The sequence below is a fragment of the Dryobates pubescens genome, chromosome 2 (assembly GCF_014839835.1).
Source record: "Dryobates pubescens isolate bDryPub1 chromosome 2, bDryPub1.pri, whole genome shotgun sequence".
NCBI classification, from domain to species: domain Eukaryota; kingdom Metazoa; phylum Chordata; class Aves; order Piciformes; family Picidae; genus Dryobates; species Dryobates pubescens.
This window is the reverse complement of record NC_071613.1, coordinates 41,243,992-41,263,006: the sequence shown is the minus strand read 5'-3', so window position 1 is coordinate 41,263,006 and position 19,015 is coordinate 41,243,992. Positions and strand designations below refer to the sequence as shown.

Sequence of the window (19,015 nt, the reverse complement as noted above, 5' to 3'; positions counted from 1 at the left end):
ACAAACAGAAACCCCCAAGCCCTGTAGTAATCTCCTTACAGCTGTGTGTTTGGTTTGTTTGTTTTGTGTTTGGTTGGTTGTTTTTTTTTGTGTGGTGTTTTCTTGTTTTGTTTGTGGGGGTTTGTTTTGTTTTCCCCCAGATAATAAAAGCTATAGATCAATTTACCTTGATCTGAAACAAAAATTAGCCCTGAATTGTGCTAATTGGCCAGTTTGATCTAAGGCATCTGTCTTATGTCAGACAAGGAGAATTTGAAGACTGGCTTCATTCCTGTTTCTTGTTCAGAGGAGGGGTGTGTTTGGTCTGACAGAGATATAGTGAATATCCCCCATATCAGCACTCTCAGTGCTGCATAGCACTTTGTATTGTCACCTAGAAAGTTGTTGATAGCACACCTACTGCTGAGCAGTATCAAGGCCGTCTCTCCAACATGCCCACCCCAACCAGTATACTGCAGGATGGGCATGCTCTTGGGAGGTCACACAGATAGGCCATCAGACCCAAACTCACCAAAGGGATATTCCATCTCATTTGATGGTTGCTCAATAATTAAAGCTAAGAGAAAGGAATGGGAGGTGGGCATTAATTATTTCAGTATTTGTATTCTGAAGCAACTGCTACACATACTGAAGCCCTGGGAAGTGGTTGGACATTGCCTGCTGATGGGAAGTAAAGACAAAATTGTTTGGGTTTTGTTTGCTTCTGCTTTATTAAACTGCTTTTAGCTTGACCCACAAGTTTGGGGGGGTTTCCGTCTTATTCTGTCCCCTCCTTGTTCTGCTGAGGAGGGAAGTGATAGAGCAACTTAGTGGGCATCTGGAAACTAGCCACAGTCAACCCACCACACAGATGAGTTTTCTCCTGTGTTTGTTTTTACCTTTTTCCTGTCTTTCTGAGGGAAATTACGCTTGATCTTTTCCAAATTATCTCTGTATTTGCTTTATTTAATCAGCAACACTTAACTATAGTGCCATATAATGCAACAATAATGTGCAGTTCCTATGGACACAAAAGTTGTAAAATCCTTTGTTCCACCTCTGGACAGTAACATAGTCAGCTTAGGAGCCTGAGATAAAGAATGTCTAGAAACATCTAGCCAACCATCTCATCCCTGTTTCTGTTTCTGTCATGGTCACAGTGTTTCAACTTCTTTAAAGCTTTTGTGTGTGTGTGTGTTGTTTTGTTTGGTTTTTGTTTTTTTTTTTTAATTTTATTTTGTTAAATGCTATTTTTCCCCACATATTAGAATTATTTTAATGTAAACAACCTAAGTGCCTGTGGTAAACAGTATTTTGTTGACATACATGATACCTAGAGTGAATGAAGATAGGGCAGTTCTCTAAGGTGATTATCTAACAAATGAAACTTTGATCAGAAAAGTTCTCATATTTCCATAATGAAATTTTGCTCAGAGAAAGAGAAATTCACCCCAGTACAGGAACTTCTCTGAAAGTATAAGTCTTGCTCTTGTGATAGACTAATTGTTCACTCAGTGACCTAGTGCTAACTCAAGTAATGTTCCCACATCCTGTTTGAAGAGATTTTTCACCATTCAGAAGGCTGGAGCTGGTATCTCACTTTGATTTGCATTTCGTTCACTCCTTAGCAATTATTTGAGAAGTACTTGAAATCTATGTGGGTCTCCTGACAACTGTCCTTCTTGAGATAGTTAATTTAAAACCAGGATTTGAAGGGACCTCCCCAGTTCTTAAAATCCAGTTGCTTAAAGTTGAATGACAATCTTTCATCTTACCCTTTTAAAACTGCATCACAGGTCACCTTTTCCCTCTGTTGGTCTCTGCAAATTCATCTGAAACCTCAGTCTTTTCACACTTAGAAATAGTCTTCCAATTTCCGAGCTGGAGATATTCTTGCCAGTTTACCTACATTTGTATCTCAGCCAGGCCTCAGATTTTAGTTTCCTTACCTACTGCATGAAATCTTCCTTTATATTCTCCTGCAGAAATCAAGATATCCTTTTTATTCAATAGTATCCATAGAGTGATTAATGAGGAAAAGTAAGTGCCCATTTCATACTCTAGCCTGCAGGTAGAGTGAGAGCTCAGAAATACTCATTCATTATTCTGTCTGTTCAAACTGTGATCTTGGCCTATATCCTTTGGTAGGCTGAGGGTTGAGGATTTCAGTTCAGCTGTCAGTTTGAATAATTTCCCAAGTACATATTACTTTTGATTAATATTCTGTGAGAATGACAGTTATGTGTAAGAAACTTGTCACCAATTGCCCTGACGGTGGTGTTGTGGCATTCTTCTCTCTTTTCGTTCAATGGTACGTTATATGACATGAAGAAAGGCCAGAAAAAAACCTGAAATAATTAGTTAAAGGTTTACAGGTTTTATTGAAATCCTGCAGAAGTCTGTCCTGAAGGGACAGGAGCCTCAAAAATGCTCTGAATCAGACAATGGGGCAGAAGCCAGGAGGTCTGATTTTTCAGGAGATTGCCTACATTGCCCAGGCTTGTCTGAACATGCCCTGGGGTCCAAGTGGGCCACCTGTGTGTGTCTTTGGCCACGTTTGGAGACAACTGATTCTATAGGTTAAAGCGTCAGGTTTTTATCTCTTGATCTTTGTTGTCACTGGCCATCATTGTCTCAGGAAGTCTATAAATACTGGCCCAAAGAGCCAGAGCTTTGCCTTGTCCAAGCTCTGGGAGAAGCCACAAGCCTTGCTTGCCTTGCAATTTGGAATCTGAGCTGTGCTTCAATTTATGCAGAAAGCCTGCAAGACCCCATGCTGAAAAGCATTGTAAAGCCCCGGAGCTGACACATGTGTTTTGCTGGGCTGAGAGATGGACCCCAGGAGGAGCCGAGACCCCAGGACAATTTTGTTTTATTGTAAGAACTAACAAGCACCACTGTGAAGATTGCAGCCAGAGAACCTCTCCAAAACACGCAAAGCTACAGAGCCAACAAGCCCTGCAAGCCTCGGCAGCAACCTCTTTTCTACAAAGCTTTTAGCTATAAAGCCTTCGGAGACAAGCTGCAGAAGCCAACAGAAAGTGAAACTCTGTTCCTGCAGCCTTCACATGGTTGATGCCATTTTGGTTCTGTTTAAATGCCCACGTGTGCCGTGTGGTACCACAATCCGTGGATTATGAACATTGCAACTGAACGTACTAGACTAAAGTGATTTGCAGTGAATAATCTATGAGATTTGATTTTTATAAGCATCTGTTAAAAGGTCTGTTGCCCTAGAGAATTCCAGAGTTTCCCCCCCGCCTTGTGGGCAATCTCCAGCATGTTGCCAATGTTGTTCTCTTTTTTTCTTTACAGTTTAAGTTGCTGTTTGTTGTTTCTGGATTTTTGTTCATATTGTTTAAATTGTTCCTGCTGGTGAGGTATCTGTTCCACAACTGAATATTTTGAACCAGTAAATAGGATTTATTAATCTTTTAATTAATCTTTTGGGAGCTTTTTATTAATAAAGTTATTAATATTTTTATTAATCATCCCACCTACTAAATATTAATAACCACCATACAATCATAACAAAGTTGCTGGAAAGATTCCATTCAGTTTTAGTTGGGGCATGTAGCTCAGAGTGTCTTCTTTGTAAACAGCTTTCATCCTTCTCACTTAGCAACTGTGGCTCTGTTTCTTCCTTAAAATGATGTAACATGCTGTCACCTCTTCACTCAACATCTTACTTGAACAAGAACCGCCTTTGTGACCATACCTTGCCTGCACAAAGCTGGAGTGTTTGAACTCTTATCTTAAGCCAGGTGTCATAGTAGCCAGAAAACAAATTACAAATATCTCCATTGCATTTCTAGGTTCAGAGGTTTCTTTTGCCAGCAAAATGAGAACTCCCTTGGAATGATTTCACTGCTTATTAGAGGAGTCGTTAATCAGTCTGGAGATGATGGACTCAATGGAATTCTCAATTGCCACATGACATCTAGAGTTTTCAGCATCTGGGTAGAGCTGACTCTCTCCTATATTTTCTCTTGGGATTAGATTATTCTTATCCCATTTCCTAGCCAATGAGCTTTGACTTTTCAGTTAAACTGGGTTCAGTTATAAAATCAAGCATCAGCCAGTAGTCTTGCATGGACCCTGAGGAGTTCCAGTATGACTCTCAATTAATGCAAAATGCTCTTGATCAGAGCAGGTTTAGGAGGAGCGATGTACTTTTGACTTAGACCTGCTGGCATAATTTATTTGAGAATAACATTCAGGGCAAAGTTTTTGTAATGGGAACCTATTCCACTTCAGTGAGCAAATGATTCTGCACTTCTTTTTCAAACTTCTGTGTGGTGGTCTCTAAGCAAGTAGACAGCATTGTTTAGCATTACAACATCAGCAGGTGTTGTTAGTGTGTATTTACATGACTCGGTTTTGCTCTGAGATGCTTCTTTCAGGTGTTTCTCCCCTAAACAAATTAGTTAGGCTGATTTAAGTTCCCATGGCAATCAATTGTTTGTTTTTGTTGGGGTTTTTTTCCCAAAAAAAATGTCCTGGCTAGCTTTTAGCTCTGACTAAAATTAATTGTGGCCCTTACTTCATGTAGGTCTGAATTCTTGAATAAATGTAACAAAAATACCTTGTTAAAAGTATCCCCCCAAAGGTTAACGTGTCTCTTCTATCCCCCAAAATGTACTTTAATTCCATGTACATAGAACATTACAGCGCTGCCTTCGTGCATTCCCACGGGCTTGTTCTTGTGAAATGTGGGATCACATTTGCTCTACTTTAGTGTAGTCAGTGGAGAGTCTAGAGAGCTTGAAGTCTACACAGGTTTAAGCATGGGAAGAGGCATGTAGATCCTGTCCCTGTCTCCAAAAACTGGCCATGGATTCATACAGCACACTGCTCCTCATGACTTCTGTGCAGATCCCAAATGGCATAAATTGCTAGCTAGAGTGAATTACTAGAGTGTTGCTCAGTTTTTTCAAAGGGTTGCAGCTATCCATGAGTTTAGGACTAGGTGCACATGCTGAGAACCTTGTATCAAAATCAGGCCGAGATTTGCTGTTATATTTGGACGCATGCATATGCATCATGGATACTTCGCTGCGGTGCTGCTACAAACAGCCGAAAGCATATTGACTACGCAGCAGTCTTTACAGGCTTATTTTAAGGCCATTTGAGAGTTTGTTGTGCATTGCAAACAATTTTTTTTTTTTTCATCTTTGCACTCACCTTCTTCAGCACCGCTAAATCAGTCCAGGCATAGCTTGTTCTGCTGATAGGTAAGACAACAATCCTATTCAAATGTTGCAAATCCTCTACTCTACAGTCTTGCATTTCGTAACATTATCAGTGCAGGAAATTAGACACTTGTGAATGCACACTCAGATAATTTTAGAACTTCCCTCCAAACTCCATATAGGTACAAGATCTGTAAATGTCTTACTGCTTTGTGAGGAGTTATTTGAATCACTGTAAATGTCTGAAATTCCATAGAAAACTTGTCATTGGCATTTTAAACATCTAAACCTTTCCAAAGCTCTAGAGAAAGTTAACCACATTTCTTTATGTTGCTGTAATTAGTCATAAAATCAATGAGAAGTGAAAGTGGAACTGTAACAATAACCAAAACAAACAAACAAAAAGCCTGTAGCATCTCTTATGCAGGTAGAACTCAGCAGGTGGTAGAAACTTCTTAAAGGTTGAGAGTAAATTTCCATCTCACTCCCCACCTGTCTAATGTTTGGGTGACTATGGATAAGTTTTGGATTGTATCTCAAAACTCATTCTATATGATAATACCCATGGATATCTTTCATTAATGTTAAATCTGGTATGTATCATATGGCACTTCAGGGAATATGCAAATAGCTTGATATAGATATTTAGCTATTAAGAGGTGTTTCATCTAGTAACTCAGTCTGTTTTAGACACTTTGTTTTCCATTTTAAAATGAAGACAAGACAGACACTGGCAAGTCATAGGGAACGGTTCCATCAGCTGTCTCAGTATTTCAGAGAGGAATTCCCTGAGGATTCTGTGTTTCCTACTCATCCATCAGGTGCTGTTAGTTGTAATTACCCTATTAGAGCAAGATACTAGCTCTGGTAGTGGTACCATGAAGAAAGCCTTTTATTCCAATGTTTTTTATCAGATTCCAGTTGGTATTTTACAAAGCAGTCTATTTCAAAGAAAGCCAGCTGCAATAGTCTCCTGGAGTGACTTTGAAAGATGTGGCTTCCTTAAATGTGTCTAGGCTTTGCACATTGTAAAGGTTTTATTGCATGGCTTGAATCGCCTTGTTGGATAGCCTACAATGGCTGAACAAAATGGTGGAGTCATTTCCCCTGCAAACTACAGTGATATGTGCTGGTATAGGTTCTGCTGATTGCTTTGAGTAAATGCACTGCTTTTTGGGGCAAACAGCACCATAGATTTCAGGGCTCGATGATTGAGGTAATCAACTAAATTTCACATTGAAACGTTGGATTTCACCACTCCTGCTGTATATGTAAATTTTAAACACTTCCTCAAAAGTGGGATCTTGCACAGGCCAGAAATTCTATTGTTTAATCCCACTAAAAGTACTGTATTCAAGTGACCTTTTCTTTGAGTTTCCTTATGAATTTTGGAATAAATACAGGCTAATTATTTTTTGCTGTTTGTGTTAATAAGTGGCCTTTTGTTAGTTGGAGTAGCATAGGCCTGTCTCATTCTGGGTAAAAGAAAACACAGCCACTACTGTTACTGAAAACTGTATATTATTTGAAACAATCCCAGGAAATTAACTTCAGGAGTTAAGTGGTTGAAGGAGTTTTTACTTTTAAGGATATTTAGCATTGTAACTGGAGGAAAAACAACAACCAAGCAAACAAAAAAACTGTCATTAATGACTAAATTTTGGCTTGTGTTTGGACTAAAACTAATCTGTTTGGGAGGACCCCTGTGCATTAGAGGATTCTATGTTGGTTTGGTGTTTTTTTCCACTGCAGTTTGCTGTTCTTTGATATCAGTTCCTGAGGTCAGCATAGATCCAACTGAGTTTGATTTTCTTGATATAAAGCTAAACTTGAACTTGAAATGGGAGGTGCTAGGAAACTCGGAGCAGATGTGGCCACATTGAGATGGTCTGTCTAGGCTAGCAAAGAAACACTTCTGTACCCAGGCATGGTCTTGATAAGGGACCTTCTAAGAACTAAGGTTTGATTTTTGATGCCCCACATTTGAGGTGAAAGTAAAACTTTGAAGTCTGATGTGTTTTCCCAGAATGGACAGTTATATTGCTGAAGGAGTTCCAAGATTTGTATCTGTATAACACCTATTTTATCCTTGAGGGACATTAGAAATCATAAATGCTCATTTAACTGTGAATGTTTTGAAATGACCAAAAAAAAGTCATATTGATTACATTTTATTTTATTATTTGCAGGGGAATGTGACCTTTTCTTGCTCAGAACCACAAATTGTTCCTATCAGTTTTGTCAGCACCAGTCGAAGCTATTTGCTACTACCCGGCACTCCTCAAATTGATGGTTTGTCAGTCAGCTTTCAGTTTCGAACATGGAATAAAAATGGCTTACTTCTGTTCACCAAATTGTCTGAAAATTCAGGAGCTCTCTTGGTTTACCTCCGTGGTGGGAGATTGATGCTACTTATTCAGAAAGAGGCGGAGAACCCAGTGGAAATCAGCGAAGGTACATAATTTTTGTTTACTGTCACCTGCCTCCCTTTAAAATACAAAGATCTAACCCCACCAGATGAAAGAATGGTTAAATAAGGAAGCAGCTAATCTTCCTTTCTCTTTTTAAATTTCATACAATCATAGTATCATAGAATCACAGTATCGTTAAGGTTGGAAAAAACCCTTGAGATCACCAGGTCCAAATGTGAACCGTACTCTACCAAGTTCACCACTAAATCATATTGCTAAACACTACATCTAAACAACCTTTAAACCCAGCCAGGGATGGTGACACGACCATCTCCCTGAGCAGCCTGTTCCAATACTTGAATATTCTTTCAGTGAATTTTTTTTTTTCCCTAATATCTATCCTAAACCTACCCTGGTGCAGCTTGAGGCCATCCCCTCTCATTTTATCACTAATTACCTGTGAGAAGAGACCAGCACCTACTTTGATTTCCAGTGGCAGAACTACTCTGTGCAATTTGAGGTAGATCTAAGCATGGAAAGTTGGCATCCAGAGATCTCCAGTCTCAGTCTACCTGACAATTAGCTCTGTGTTCTTAAACAGTCATGCTAAACTTCTTTCAGTTAGATCACATGAAGTCCTTCCTATTCCTTCTTCTCAGATTGTGTCGAAGCTAGCTAGGAACAAGCTCAGCTGCTTCACTGTTTCCTATTACAATTTAAGGCATCCTCAGAGCTGATTTCTTTCCTCCAATTATAGCTTTACACTTCCTCTTTATGTTACTTCAGAAGAGAGACTGACCCTGGGCTTCCTCTCCTCCCACACTGTGTTAGCCAGTTTGCAAGTTGCTTTGTGCAGTGCAGCTGGTGGGATGTAACAGGTTGAAATGGGGTTGCCTATCTCTGACTTAAAATTCAGGGGAAATTCCTTGTAAACACCTACCAGAACATCTATGCTTTGGCTTCAAGAGACAACAGGGAAACAATTTCAGACTGTACAACAGAGGCAACACCAGAGTAATGCCCCTACCATCCCAGTGTGACCTATATAAGCCATACTGGCATCCCAAACAGAAATGCTCTTATCCACGGGCCTCTGCACATCCATTGCTGCTATGCAGCCATGCTGGCTGAGAGACCGGGGAATTAATTTTCTGTATAGTTCAAATACCCAGTTTTCAAAGGTAGAACTGTAATAGACTGATGGAACTCAGAGGGAACTAAGTAGTAATAATAGTATTTTCTAAAAGAGCAGCTGTTTGGAAATGTGTAATATTCAAATATTCCCGGTACAGACTAAAAGAGGACAGATGTGTCTATTAAAAGAAACAGAGATAAAATTTGACAGAGTTGTCAAAGCAGAGCTGTTCCATATGCATGTTTCATTCCCCTTTATGATAGAAAATGAGGCAGCCCTGCATCTATCCTGATTCATGTAGATTGCTACAGCCTTAGCTTGCTGCAATTGAATGCTGAAAATGGAGTTTCCAGCCTTTATTGCAGTCCTAATTAAATTGTTGACAAAGCTGAGACAATATCAATATTTGGTTGGGTGTATTTGCTTTTGTGTAGTTCTGAAATCATGAACCTGAGCCCAGCCTTTGCACTATCCAAATCATGCTTAACTGCCTACTTATTCATGGAGAGTATGCAGAAATTGCAAGTGCCATGTTCTGCAGATGTCAGATACTCACAATAAACTTATGCTTGCTCAAGAATGGACCTATTTTTTTCCCCAAATGGGGCTTCTTTTGTTTTGACATCTTTTAAAACTTCAATAACATATTTCACTTAAAAATGGACTTGTTCTAGCTGGGAAAAAAATGCCCATTTTTTTCTGGGGAAACCAGCCTCTTATTCTATGGAAATCGTACATGCATTAACAGCCATTACTGTGAAAATTGTCTCATTTTCAAATTCATAATGAAATAGCTTTCCATACACATAATACCCACTTTTTTTTATTATTATTTTGTTTTGAACTGTTCTCATACCTCTTTGTGCCACTACGTTCTCATTTGCTTTTTTTTTTCCTGAGAGTTACATTACTGAAAAATATTCCATTAGGGAGAGACATAAATACTAGTTGTCTGTGCCTTATTTTAGTGACTCCAGCCTGAAGGTGCATTTTGAACTCTAATTAGGTTACTTTTGACCTGCACCAATGTATGTGAGCTCAGAAGCTTGCTCACTGGTTTTCATGGGGAATTTCTTTGTAGCTGTGTGGTGCTATTTCAAGAGCCATGAGATGTAACACTGATTTTCACAATAAGGAAACAGGGAGGTTATTTTCCACTTTGCACAAGTGTCTAGAAGGGAAAGAAGATACCCAGTACTGTAATACTTTCATGTACCTTCATAGGTTCCTGGGCAGAAGAACAATCCCAGCTCTCACAAGACCCATATGGAAATCCAGTATAGACAGGCTCCAATACATCTCTCAGTAAGACTGTGTGCATAGTGCTGAAGGGTTTTAAGAAATGCATATGTTACTGGTGCATACTGAAAGTGGTCAGGTTTCTTAATGGAGTCCGAGACAGGGTATGACCATCTCTCTGAATCTAATCTCGGGCAGATATTTAGTACCAGAAGCTCAAGAGATCTCTGTGAGCTCTTGTAAGTTCTAAGCATTTCCCAACAATCTGAAGATAAACATAGACCCCCACAAAATGGTAGTAATGTCCTGCCAAAAAGATGAATGGTCTGGCTAGCTCAGTGAGTCCCTGCATTACCCAAAGTAGGTTAGAACAAAATGTGAGACAGCCTACTTTAAATGCTCTCCAAGACCCTTTCTTGGGTCTTTTCTTCTGCGATAGTTTGTTTCCAGAGGTAATGAATTTTCAGCTGACTGTTCTCCCTTTTTTTGGTGTCAAGTCCACATTCGTAGTCACGAGTTGGAAGCAAAAGGAGGTTTGAAGAGCACAGTTGTCTCGTGCATCTCTTCTTTCACATTTCATATTTTTTTTTGCCAGGCACCAATCTCCATGATGGGCTTTGGCATTCTGTTAACATCAATGCCAGAAGACATCGCATTACCCTGACACTTGATAACAATGCTGCCAGTGCTAACCATGCAACCACTGTCTCAAGGATCTACTCTGGGAACAGATACTATTTTGGAGGTAGGTTGATTCAGACAGATGCAGGACGGGATTTTTCATGGTGCAGATACTTTGGGGTTCACCACTGAAGGTGTCCCCAGGTGTGTTCTATTTGCAGCTAAGAGCAAAGGTTCTAATAAGTGACTTTAGACCCCCTACTGAGCTACAATTCATAAATTTAGGAGGGAAGATCGAAGAGACTGGTCAACCCTGATAGATTACAAGTAGAACTTCTAGCACAGCTGTAAAATGGACTGCTGGTAGTGGTAGCCAATGGGTACCTACATCTGGGTGTCAAAAGCATGGTGGTTATTAGCCATAAGTGTTTTTTCTAGTTAAAAGGCCTGAATACTATTAGTCATATTAAGATTCCTGTAGATATCACTGTCCTGATCAGGCTCAGAGACTTCAGACTTCAGAGCTTAATTGACATAATGCACAGAACTACAGAGATACTTAGGTGCTGTGCTCTCACGGAAAAGAATGTAGATTGACCTAAATTTAGAAAATAGAACAATCTTGAAAAATACTACTTTTTCCTTTTCAGAGTGCAAACATTAATTTAGTTAAAGGGAATCACATCAACTGTCTTTTTATCTAATATATTTCTGTGTAGTGCTTACCATAGTGAGGCTCTGTTTTCCATGAATCCTCTAGATACAGCCTTAAGTGAGGATGCACTTTTGGATCTCAGAGCTGGCCATATGGTGAGGAAACTCAGATACAAACGTTTTTGTTGCTCGTTGTCCACAGGATTTCATCCTTCCACTCTGTGCATTGCCTCAGGAGCAGAAGTTAACCCATAATGATTTTGCAATTTGCACAGCTTGCTTTTTTTTTTTTTTTTCCCTTGTCTTTTGTTTGTTTTCTTCTTTACAGAAGGATTTATAGAACAGAAGGTTGCATAGTACAAGAAATGAAAACACCTGGAATAATGGGTCTTCCAAGTTCTTGCATCAGGAAATCCCAGCAGAAGTAGATGAACATTCCAATGTTATTCTCAGCCACTTCTCTTTTTTTCCACAGGGTGCCCTGACAATTTCACTGATTCCCAATGTTTAAATCCCATTACTGCTTTTCAAGGCTGCATGAGGCTCATCTTTATTGATAACCAGCCCAAGGACCTCATTTTAGTTCAGCAAGGCTCCCTGGGGAATTTTAGTGATTTACACATTGATCTGTGTGGCATCAAAGACAGGTAATTATTGTTTCTTTCTTGTATTTGTTCTTTTTTTTTTTTTTATCCTCATGGTTTATAAATACTGATTATATTAAGTGAAAATTCTAATCTGCCAGCATTACAGATATTAGGTATAATGGAGCTACAATAGAAAGTAGAAATCACAACAAAGATAGGAGAACTGGAGGGGAAATAGTTTCAATTACATGAGGCTCTCTTCAGATTGACTTGTAGGAAATAAGAGTATGCAAATTCAATCAATCTGCAGATAGGTGAAAGGATTACATTTTATGCATAAACAACATTGGATTTCTTTGAAGTTTTAGAATGAAATCAAAGAGAAGGAAAAATTATTTGCTTCATCAGAACATGTCACCCTCTTAATATATTAGCTGGTTTTGCTTAAGTAGCTCATTTGCAATTTTTCTTGTTAGCATAGCACGTTTATCATCAAGGTATGGTCACCTCATGCAACATACTGCCCTTTCAGTAGGATGATGTGATTGAATGCCTGTATCTACCAGAGACACATCTCAGTTTAAATACTGATCTGAACCTCTCCTAAACTGAAACCTGACAGGAAACACAGATTTTCTCAGAAGGAATGAAGAGGAAATAATAAAATTACTTTTTACTGTATTTAATAATTTCTCCTTTGCCTCCTATGGATTTTGGGTGTCTAAATATTTCTACATTAGCTCTGCGAATGTGTAATTTGAAGCTAGCACATGGAGCTAGCCTCTGATTTTTTGATAGTGTTTTTGTTTGCCTGTTTGCTTTTTTAAATCTAGGTAAGTTCTGCAAACAGAAATGGAACTGCTGTGAATTTCATGTGCTTCAGTTAAGTGATGTAGTCAGGATATTTTGGAAGTGGGCTAGGAACTTAAGCATTTGATGTAATTTTTTTCTGACTTGTTGCTTAGATGAAACCGAAGGCCAATCTCCATTATTGATTACTGTAGGAGGGATCAGCCTGCTGGAGCTGCAATTTTTTGAAAAGTGGGCAAAACCTGTTGTGTGAGATCTTTGTGCTCCTTTTGTATGTTCAGGATGGTTCACTTTGAGGGAGATAATGCTGTCCCTGCTAATCAAACCTGTTTCCGTGTTTAACAATGCCTGAATTCAAGGTTGTATGAATTTCACACTTGGTGTGCCTGAAATGGTAAACGGAATTGGTAAGATGCAGCTGATTATCAAAAGGCAGTAAAATGTAAACTTTCTTGAGAATTAAGAAAAATCATTTTGCTGTTTTCTTGGAAAAACAGATCTTTAAGTGTGAGTGGGTCATTCTAAGGTGCCTTCTACATTTGTATTTTGAAACAGAAGATAACTCTTCTATTATGATTCAGAGACAGAATAGCTCATTCTGGAGGTCATCTCTAAACATGTGGAGGAAAAAAGATTATCAGCATAGATTCAGGAAGGGGAAATGACCAATCTGATAGCCTTCTATGCTGGTGTAACCAGCTGGGTAGATGCAAGGAGAGCAGTGGATGTTGTCTACCTCAACTTCAGCAAGGCTTTTGATACTGTCTGCCTTAACATCCTCAGGTACTCTTTGGATTAGATTGGTTAGATGAGTGAACAGAGAGATGGCTGGTGAACTGGTTGAACAAGAGTGCAGAGGGTTGTGATCAATTGTGCAGGGTTTTATCGGAGGCCTGTGGCTAGTGCTGCTCCCCAGGGATCAATACTGGGTTCAGCCTTGCTCAACATCTTCATCAATGAGCTGGATAAAGGAACAGAGTATACTCTCAGCAAGTTTGCTGATGATGCAAAACTGAGAGGAGTGGCTGACACTCCCAAAGGTTGTGCTGCAATTGAGTGGGACCACAACAGGCTAGAGAGTTGGGCAGAGGTGAACCTCATGAAGTTCAAGAAGGGCAAGTGTTATAATCCCACACGTCAATACAGGCTGACCTGCAGGAGTTGACCTGCAGGAGTTGACCTGCTGAAAATCAGCTTGGGGAGAAGGACCTGGAAGCACTTCTGAACAAATTCACCATGAGCCAGCAATGTGCCCTTGGGGCCAAGAAGGCCAGTGGTATTCTGGGACGCATGAAGATAAGTGTGGCCAGCAGATTAAGGGATGTTCCACTTCCCCTCTGCTCTACCCTCTATAAGGCCACACATGGAGTATTGTGTCCAGCACTGGTTCAAGAGGTACAGCAAACTATTAGACAAAGCCCAGTGGTATGCCACAAGGATAATGAGGGGACTGGAGCAAGTACAAGGAGAGACTGAGAGACCTGAGGCACTTCAGCCTGGAAAAGAGAAGGGGATGGGATCTGATGGAAACTGAGAGGGGAACTTCTCATTGTCTACAAATATATCAAAAGGATGGTGAGGATGGGTCTGGACTCCTTTCAGTGGTGGCCAGTGATAGGACAAGGGGCAACAGGTACAAATTAGCACACAGATTTCAACTGAACTTAAGGAAAACTTCCTTACTTCGAGGGCGACAGAGCACTGGAACAACCTGCCTAGACAGATTGTGCAGTCGCCGTCTCTGGAGGTTTTCAAAATGTGCATGGATGCATTCCTGTGCAACCTCATCTTGGTGTACCTGTGTTAGCAGAGGGATTGGACAAGATAATCTCCAGGGCTTCCTTCCAGCCCCTACCATTCCCTGACTGTGACATCTCCAGTGCCTTTATCATCACTGTAGTCCAGGCTACAGTGTAAATCTATGGTACAACTGCAAGTGATCTTCCTCATCTTTAGTATCTGAAGGATGACAATCATCACTCTGTGGTCATGCCATGCAATTATTTAGGGTTTAAACATAATAAGAATGGTGGCACTTTATATAATCATTGCCTTGAATAAATCACACATGTAAATGGAGTTAAAAGTGATCCAGTGAAAATTAAAGCACTCTCTCCCAGTGCAGTTCTCTGGACACTACTAACTTTATATGTCTGTACTGTATGATCCAAGTAGATCTATAGTAAATATGATCTTACTATTTATGATCATAAACAGTAGGTATGGCCTACCTAGATTATACAGTAGACATGATTGGGTGGGTGGGAGATGTGATTGCAGAGGCTGTCTAGGGTGCAGCAATTATGAAATAGTGGAGTTTTCAATATGCAGGGAAACAAGGAGGAGCAACAACAGAACCCTTACTTTGGACTTCAGGAGGGCAGACTTAGTCATTCTTCCCCTATATTCTCCACTGGTTAGGCCACACCATGAGTACTGTGTCCAGTTCTGTGCTTCTCAGTTTAAGAAGGATATTGAGACACTTGAACATGTTCAGAGAAGGGCAGCAAGGCTGGTGAGAGGTCTTGAGCACAAGCCCAAAGTTCTTCACTGAGAGGGTTGTTGACCATTGGAATACGCTGCCCAGGGAGGTGGTGGAGTCACCATCCCTGGAGGTATTCAAGAGGGGATTGGACGTGGCAGTTGGTGCCATGGTTTAGTCATGGGGTCTGTGGTGAAAGGTTGGACTTGATCTTTGAGGTTTCTTCCAATTTCGGTGATTCGGTGATTCTGTGATTCTGTTTGGGAGAACAGGAGATTTCAATTCACATCCAAGGACTGCATTAGTATCTAGTCTGCATGGTGTACCCTTGAGTATGTTTTCAAATGTTGTTCAGATTGCACAAAATGTCTGACACTTCCAGTCACTGTAATTCAACTAGTCACCAACTAGCACGCTGTATCACAGCAGCTCTGGAGTATAGGAAAGTTAGGGTCTGGTTTGAGACGCATAATACCCAGCTGCTTATTCCCTCTTTGTAAGTTGTAATAAAACCTTGTAGAAGCATCTTCTCTAAGAAAAAGTGATCTCCCCTTTCTTAATTATAATATTTATTGCTGTGTGCACTGTAAAGCACATGTTTTTGCAATTTTAACACGTGAGAATTGTGTAGTTTAATTAACATGTAAATGGGACATTTGTCTTAGTTATCTAAGCAAAAAAAAACCCAAACTCTTTTGAGGAAAATACCTCTATTTAGAAAGTAATTTATTTGTTACAGGCTTGTAGACCAAGATCATTCATACCTGGGTTCTGAAAGCAGTGGTTAGGCAGCTCACTGCAACTTGTGCCCATGCTTCAAAAGAGAATTAATGACCTTGTTTTGAAAAATGACAAACTGGGACTACAACTGATGCCAGCAGTATGTTTTTGACAGAAAATCTAGTTGTATAGGCATATTATACACACACACCCCATCTTCCCTACCCCAGGATGGAGCCATCTGAGGAACTAAGCCTATATATCTCATCTCTAGTATTTGAACTATACGTGCGCTCAAATGAACTTGGCATGAGTGCCTTCTGTCTCCTTGCGTTTGTTATTTCCATCTATCAGTAACTACTCCTTGGGAAATACATGCCTTGTCACTAATTGAGCTATCAGAAAGTACACATGAAAAATGAGGATGCCCATAGAAATATACTGAGTTTTGCTGCCTTTCAATTCAGTGGCTGAGGAGACAGTGCCAAGTGAAGATGCTTATGGGGACACAAGGGTCAACATAGATCTGATCCTGCTGCTGACCTGCTCTAAGCAGAGGGGTTTTTGCTAGAGACCTCTAAAGGGTCTTGCAGCCTCAGTGATCCTGCAAATGAGGCCACCTAGTAGCTGCTCTGGTCCTGACTGAGTGGGTAGTTCAGGATGTATCTGCAAGAGCTAGGATTAGCAGATAATCCATAGAAAACTTGTGGCTTTTGTGCTTTTGGTAGGACATTAGGATGTTGTGCAGTCTGGAGTTAAACACAGTAATACGAACCTTTCTGATGATGGAAGAAAGCTAGTTAGCACCACCTCCTATTAAGAGACTGCTTGTTTCTAGTCCTGAGCTGTACTACCAGCATCACTGATGTTCCTGCTATGACATATCAAGTCAGCTCTGGTTTGCCCTCCCCTTGTATAGTAACTACATGTTTTCCCTAGGTGACACAATCTGTGCAAGGAGAGGTATCCCCGTTCTATTCATATCAGCTGTGTCCACCCCACAAGCTCTTCAAAGCTGGGCTTCCTTCGAGAAAATGCTATTTCTGCAAACTGTTCCCTGTGCCTTTCTGAACAAGAAAGTAGAATCTGTAGGAAGAAGCAGTTTTTCCTGTAAAAATGCATTTGCAGGACTCTTGGCATTATCCCCACTGCTTGTTGTTAACCCAACTTTTTTTTTTCTCTTTTATTCATAGTATGCATATTTGCTGTGTTTGTCCAAACGCAGCAGTTGTTGTCTTTTCTCAGGATGTTGCAAAGTATGGTGCTTACAGTGGGCTTGTTATGAAGTGTTAGAGGTCATAGCTGCCTGCAATGTATTTATCCCCATTCTAATAAAAGGTAAATACAAAATGAGACAACATCATGCTATGAAGTCTGCCTGCTCTATATTTAAAGGGAAGTGAGTTTAACTTTATTGCTCTCTAGTGTTGCTTTTTAAAGATTTCTGCTTGGTTAGGAGTGCAGCTACACATCAGGGGTTGTTTGCAGGTGTTGGTGTATTAATAAGTCAGAAAATATATTTTCTTATAGAATTCTGGCATTTCCCTCTATGGCATAGTACAGAACAAAAAATAACAGCACAGAGGTGTCTGGAAGTGAATTTAATTCAGAGAATTTTTGTTGAGGAGGGAAAGAAATACCTTTATGTGTCCATGCATTTTTTTTGCATCAGTACATGTACTACATTGGCCATCTCTGACCAAAAGCCATCTGGCATAGCCCCAAACAAATCAATGCAGACTCACTTTGAATTTATTTTCAGTTCAGAGTGATATAGATTAAGTTCAGGGCTACAGGGACAGTACAGGCTTCACTCCCTGTGTTTTGCACTGTAAGTGCTTTTCAGGAAGGGAGGCATCCTCTTTGGGATGTGTGGCAATGCCAGCAATGAGCAGTGTGAGCAATCTGGCAGTGCAGGCCTAGAGCCTGACATGGTGGTAGGCCATGCTCAGCATAAGTGCAGAGCCAGCTAGCAGTGTACCAAACAGTGCTGTGCTTGCAGCATGTAACTAAAACAAGGCACTGGTAGCTATAAACGTAGAAAGTTATCTTGGGACAACAGGACATGCACCTGCATCAACAAACCTCGTTAGTAGTTGGACCAATAATCTATAATAGTGTGATGTGTGGTCTCTCATAGGGAACCAATGAGGTCATGCCAACAAGGCACTCCGAGTTTATATAAGTTGTAGAAGTTCCCTTGCTAGGCACTTCTGCCTTTCCTTTCCCTTCTTCTTCTATGCTTTACTTCACTGCGCTATACTCGCACCATAGGCCTGCACCATAGGCCTGCAGCACTGGAACAATAAAGGAACAATACTCGATCATATTGGTCAGCTGTATTGACTCCAATCTCCATCGTCCCATTAGGGGTGGGGGTTGTGTGTGTGTGTACACATATTAAACCTTAAAACTTCCAGGGGAAAACCTGAGTAGTAAGAAAGTCAATGAGAACAGAATAATACTTTCTGGTTTTGGCCCATACTCTACATGAAGGATGGCAGTGTCAAAGGATGGGGAAGGGGCAAGTAGTATTAAAAAAAGTAAAATTGCTTCCCACAGATGCTGTAAGTCAGAAGGGATTATTCCCTTTTCTTGAGCTCTATTAAATTTCTAGCTTTAAGTGTATGGCCAGGCTCCCTGTCCTTCACTTACAGATAACTTTTAGGGGCTTTACAGATAGAAGCTGGAGTGACTTTCCTAAGTATATCCAGTTTAGAGGGGAAAAAAGCCCAACAAACACAAAACCAATACAACAGGATGTCTCTTTCCTAATGGTGTGTGAACACATTTCTCCCCTCAGTATTTTACAGTATTTGCAAAAAGCCACGAGTTTCCTCTTGGAAATGGGTTAGGGATGTGGTTTTAGAAACTCTCACTCAGCAGGGTAAGAAATCACAGCTGCATCCAGTGCAGCAGCCAGCTGGGTAGTGCGGCTGGCACACAGCTCTTCTTTCAGACTTTTTAACACTGATGAAAGGCAAGAGGCTGCTGTCTCCAGAGATGCAAATGCTTCCTTTCTCTGGCTCAGCATATGTGCATAGCAGAATGGAGAGTTGGGTCTTATGTCTTCACAATTTGACAAACCCTAACCTGTGGGTTTCGAGAGCTGTAACCAAAGTAACTGGTTTCTCTAGTGCTAGTAATGATTTTCTAATCTGAGGTTTTTTTCAGTTCTGTGATGT

General features: G+C 40.3%; 1 protein-coding gene across 1 annotated transcript in view; it reads left to right on the top strand.

The window, feature by feature from the left end:
• CNTNAP5 (contactin associated protein family member 5) overlaps window positions 1-19,015 on the top strand; it is a 303,945-nt gene that overhangs the window by 154,904 nt on the left and 130,026 nt on the right. The window contains exons 8-10 of the mRNA XM_054176017.1: window positions 7,361-7,625; window positions 10,552-10,701; window positions 11,707-11,878. Of these exons, the coding sequence (XP_054031992.1) occupies window positions 7,361-7,625; window positions 10,552-10,701; window positions 11,707-11,878 (587 nt within the window). The remainder of the gene's footprint in view (window positions 1-7,360; window positions 7,626-10,551; window positions 10,702-11,706; window positions 11,879-19,015) is intronic.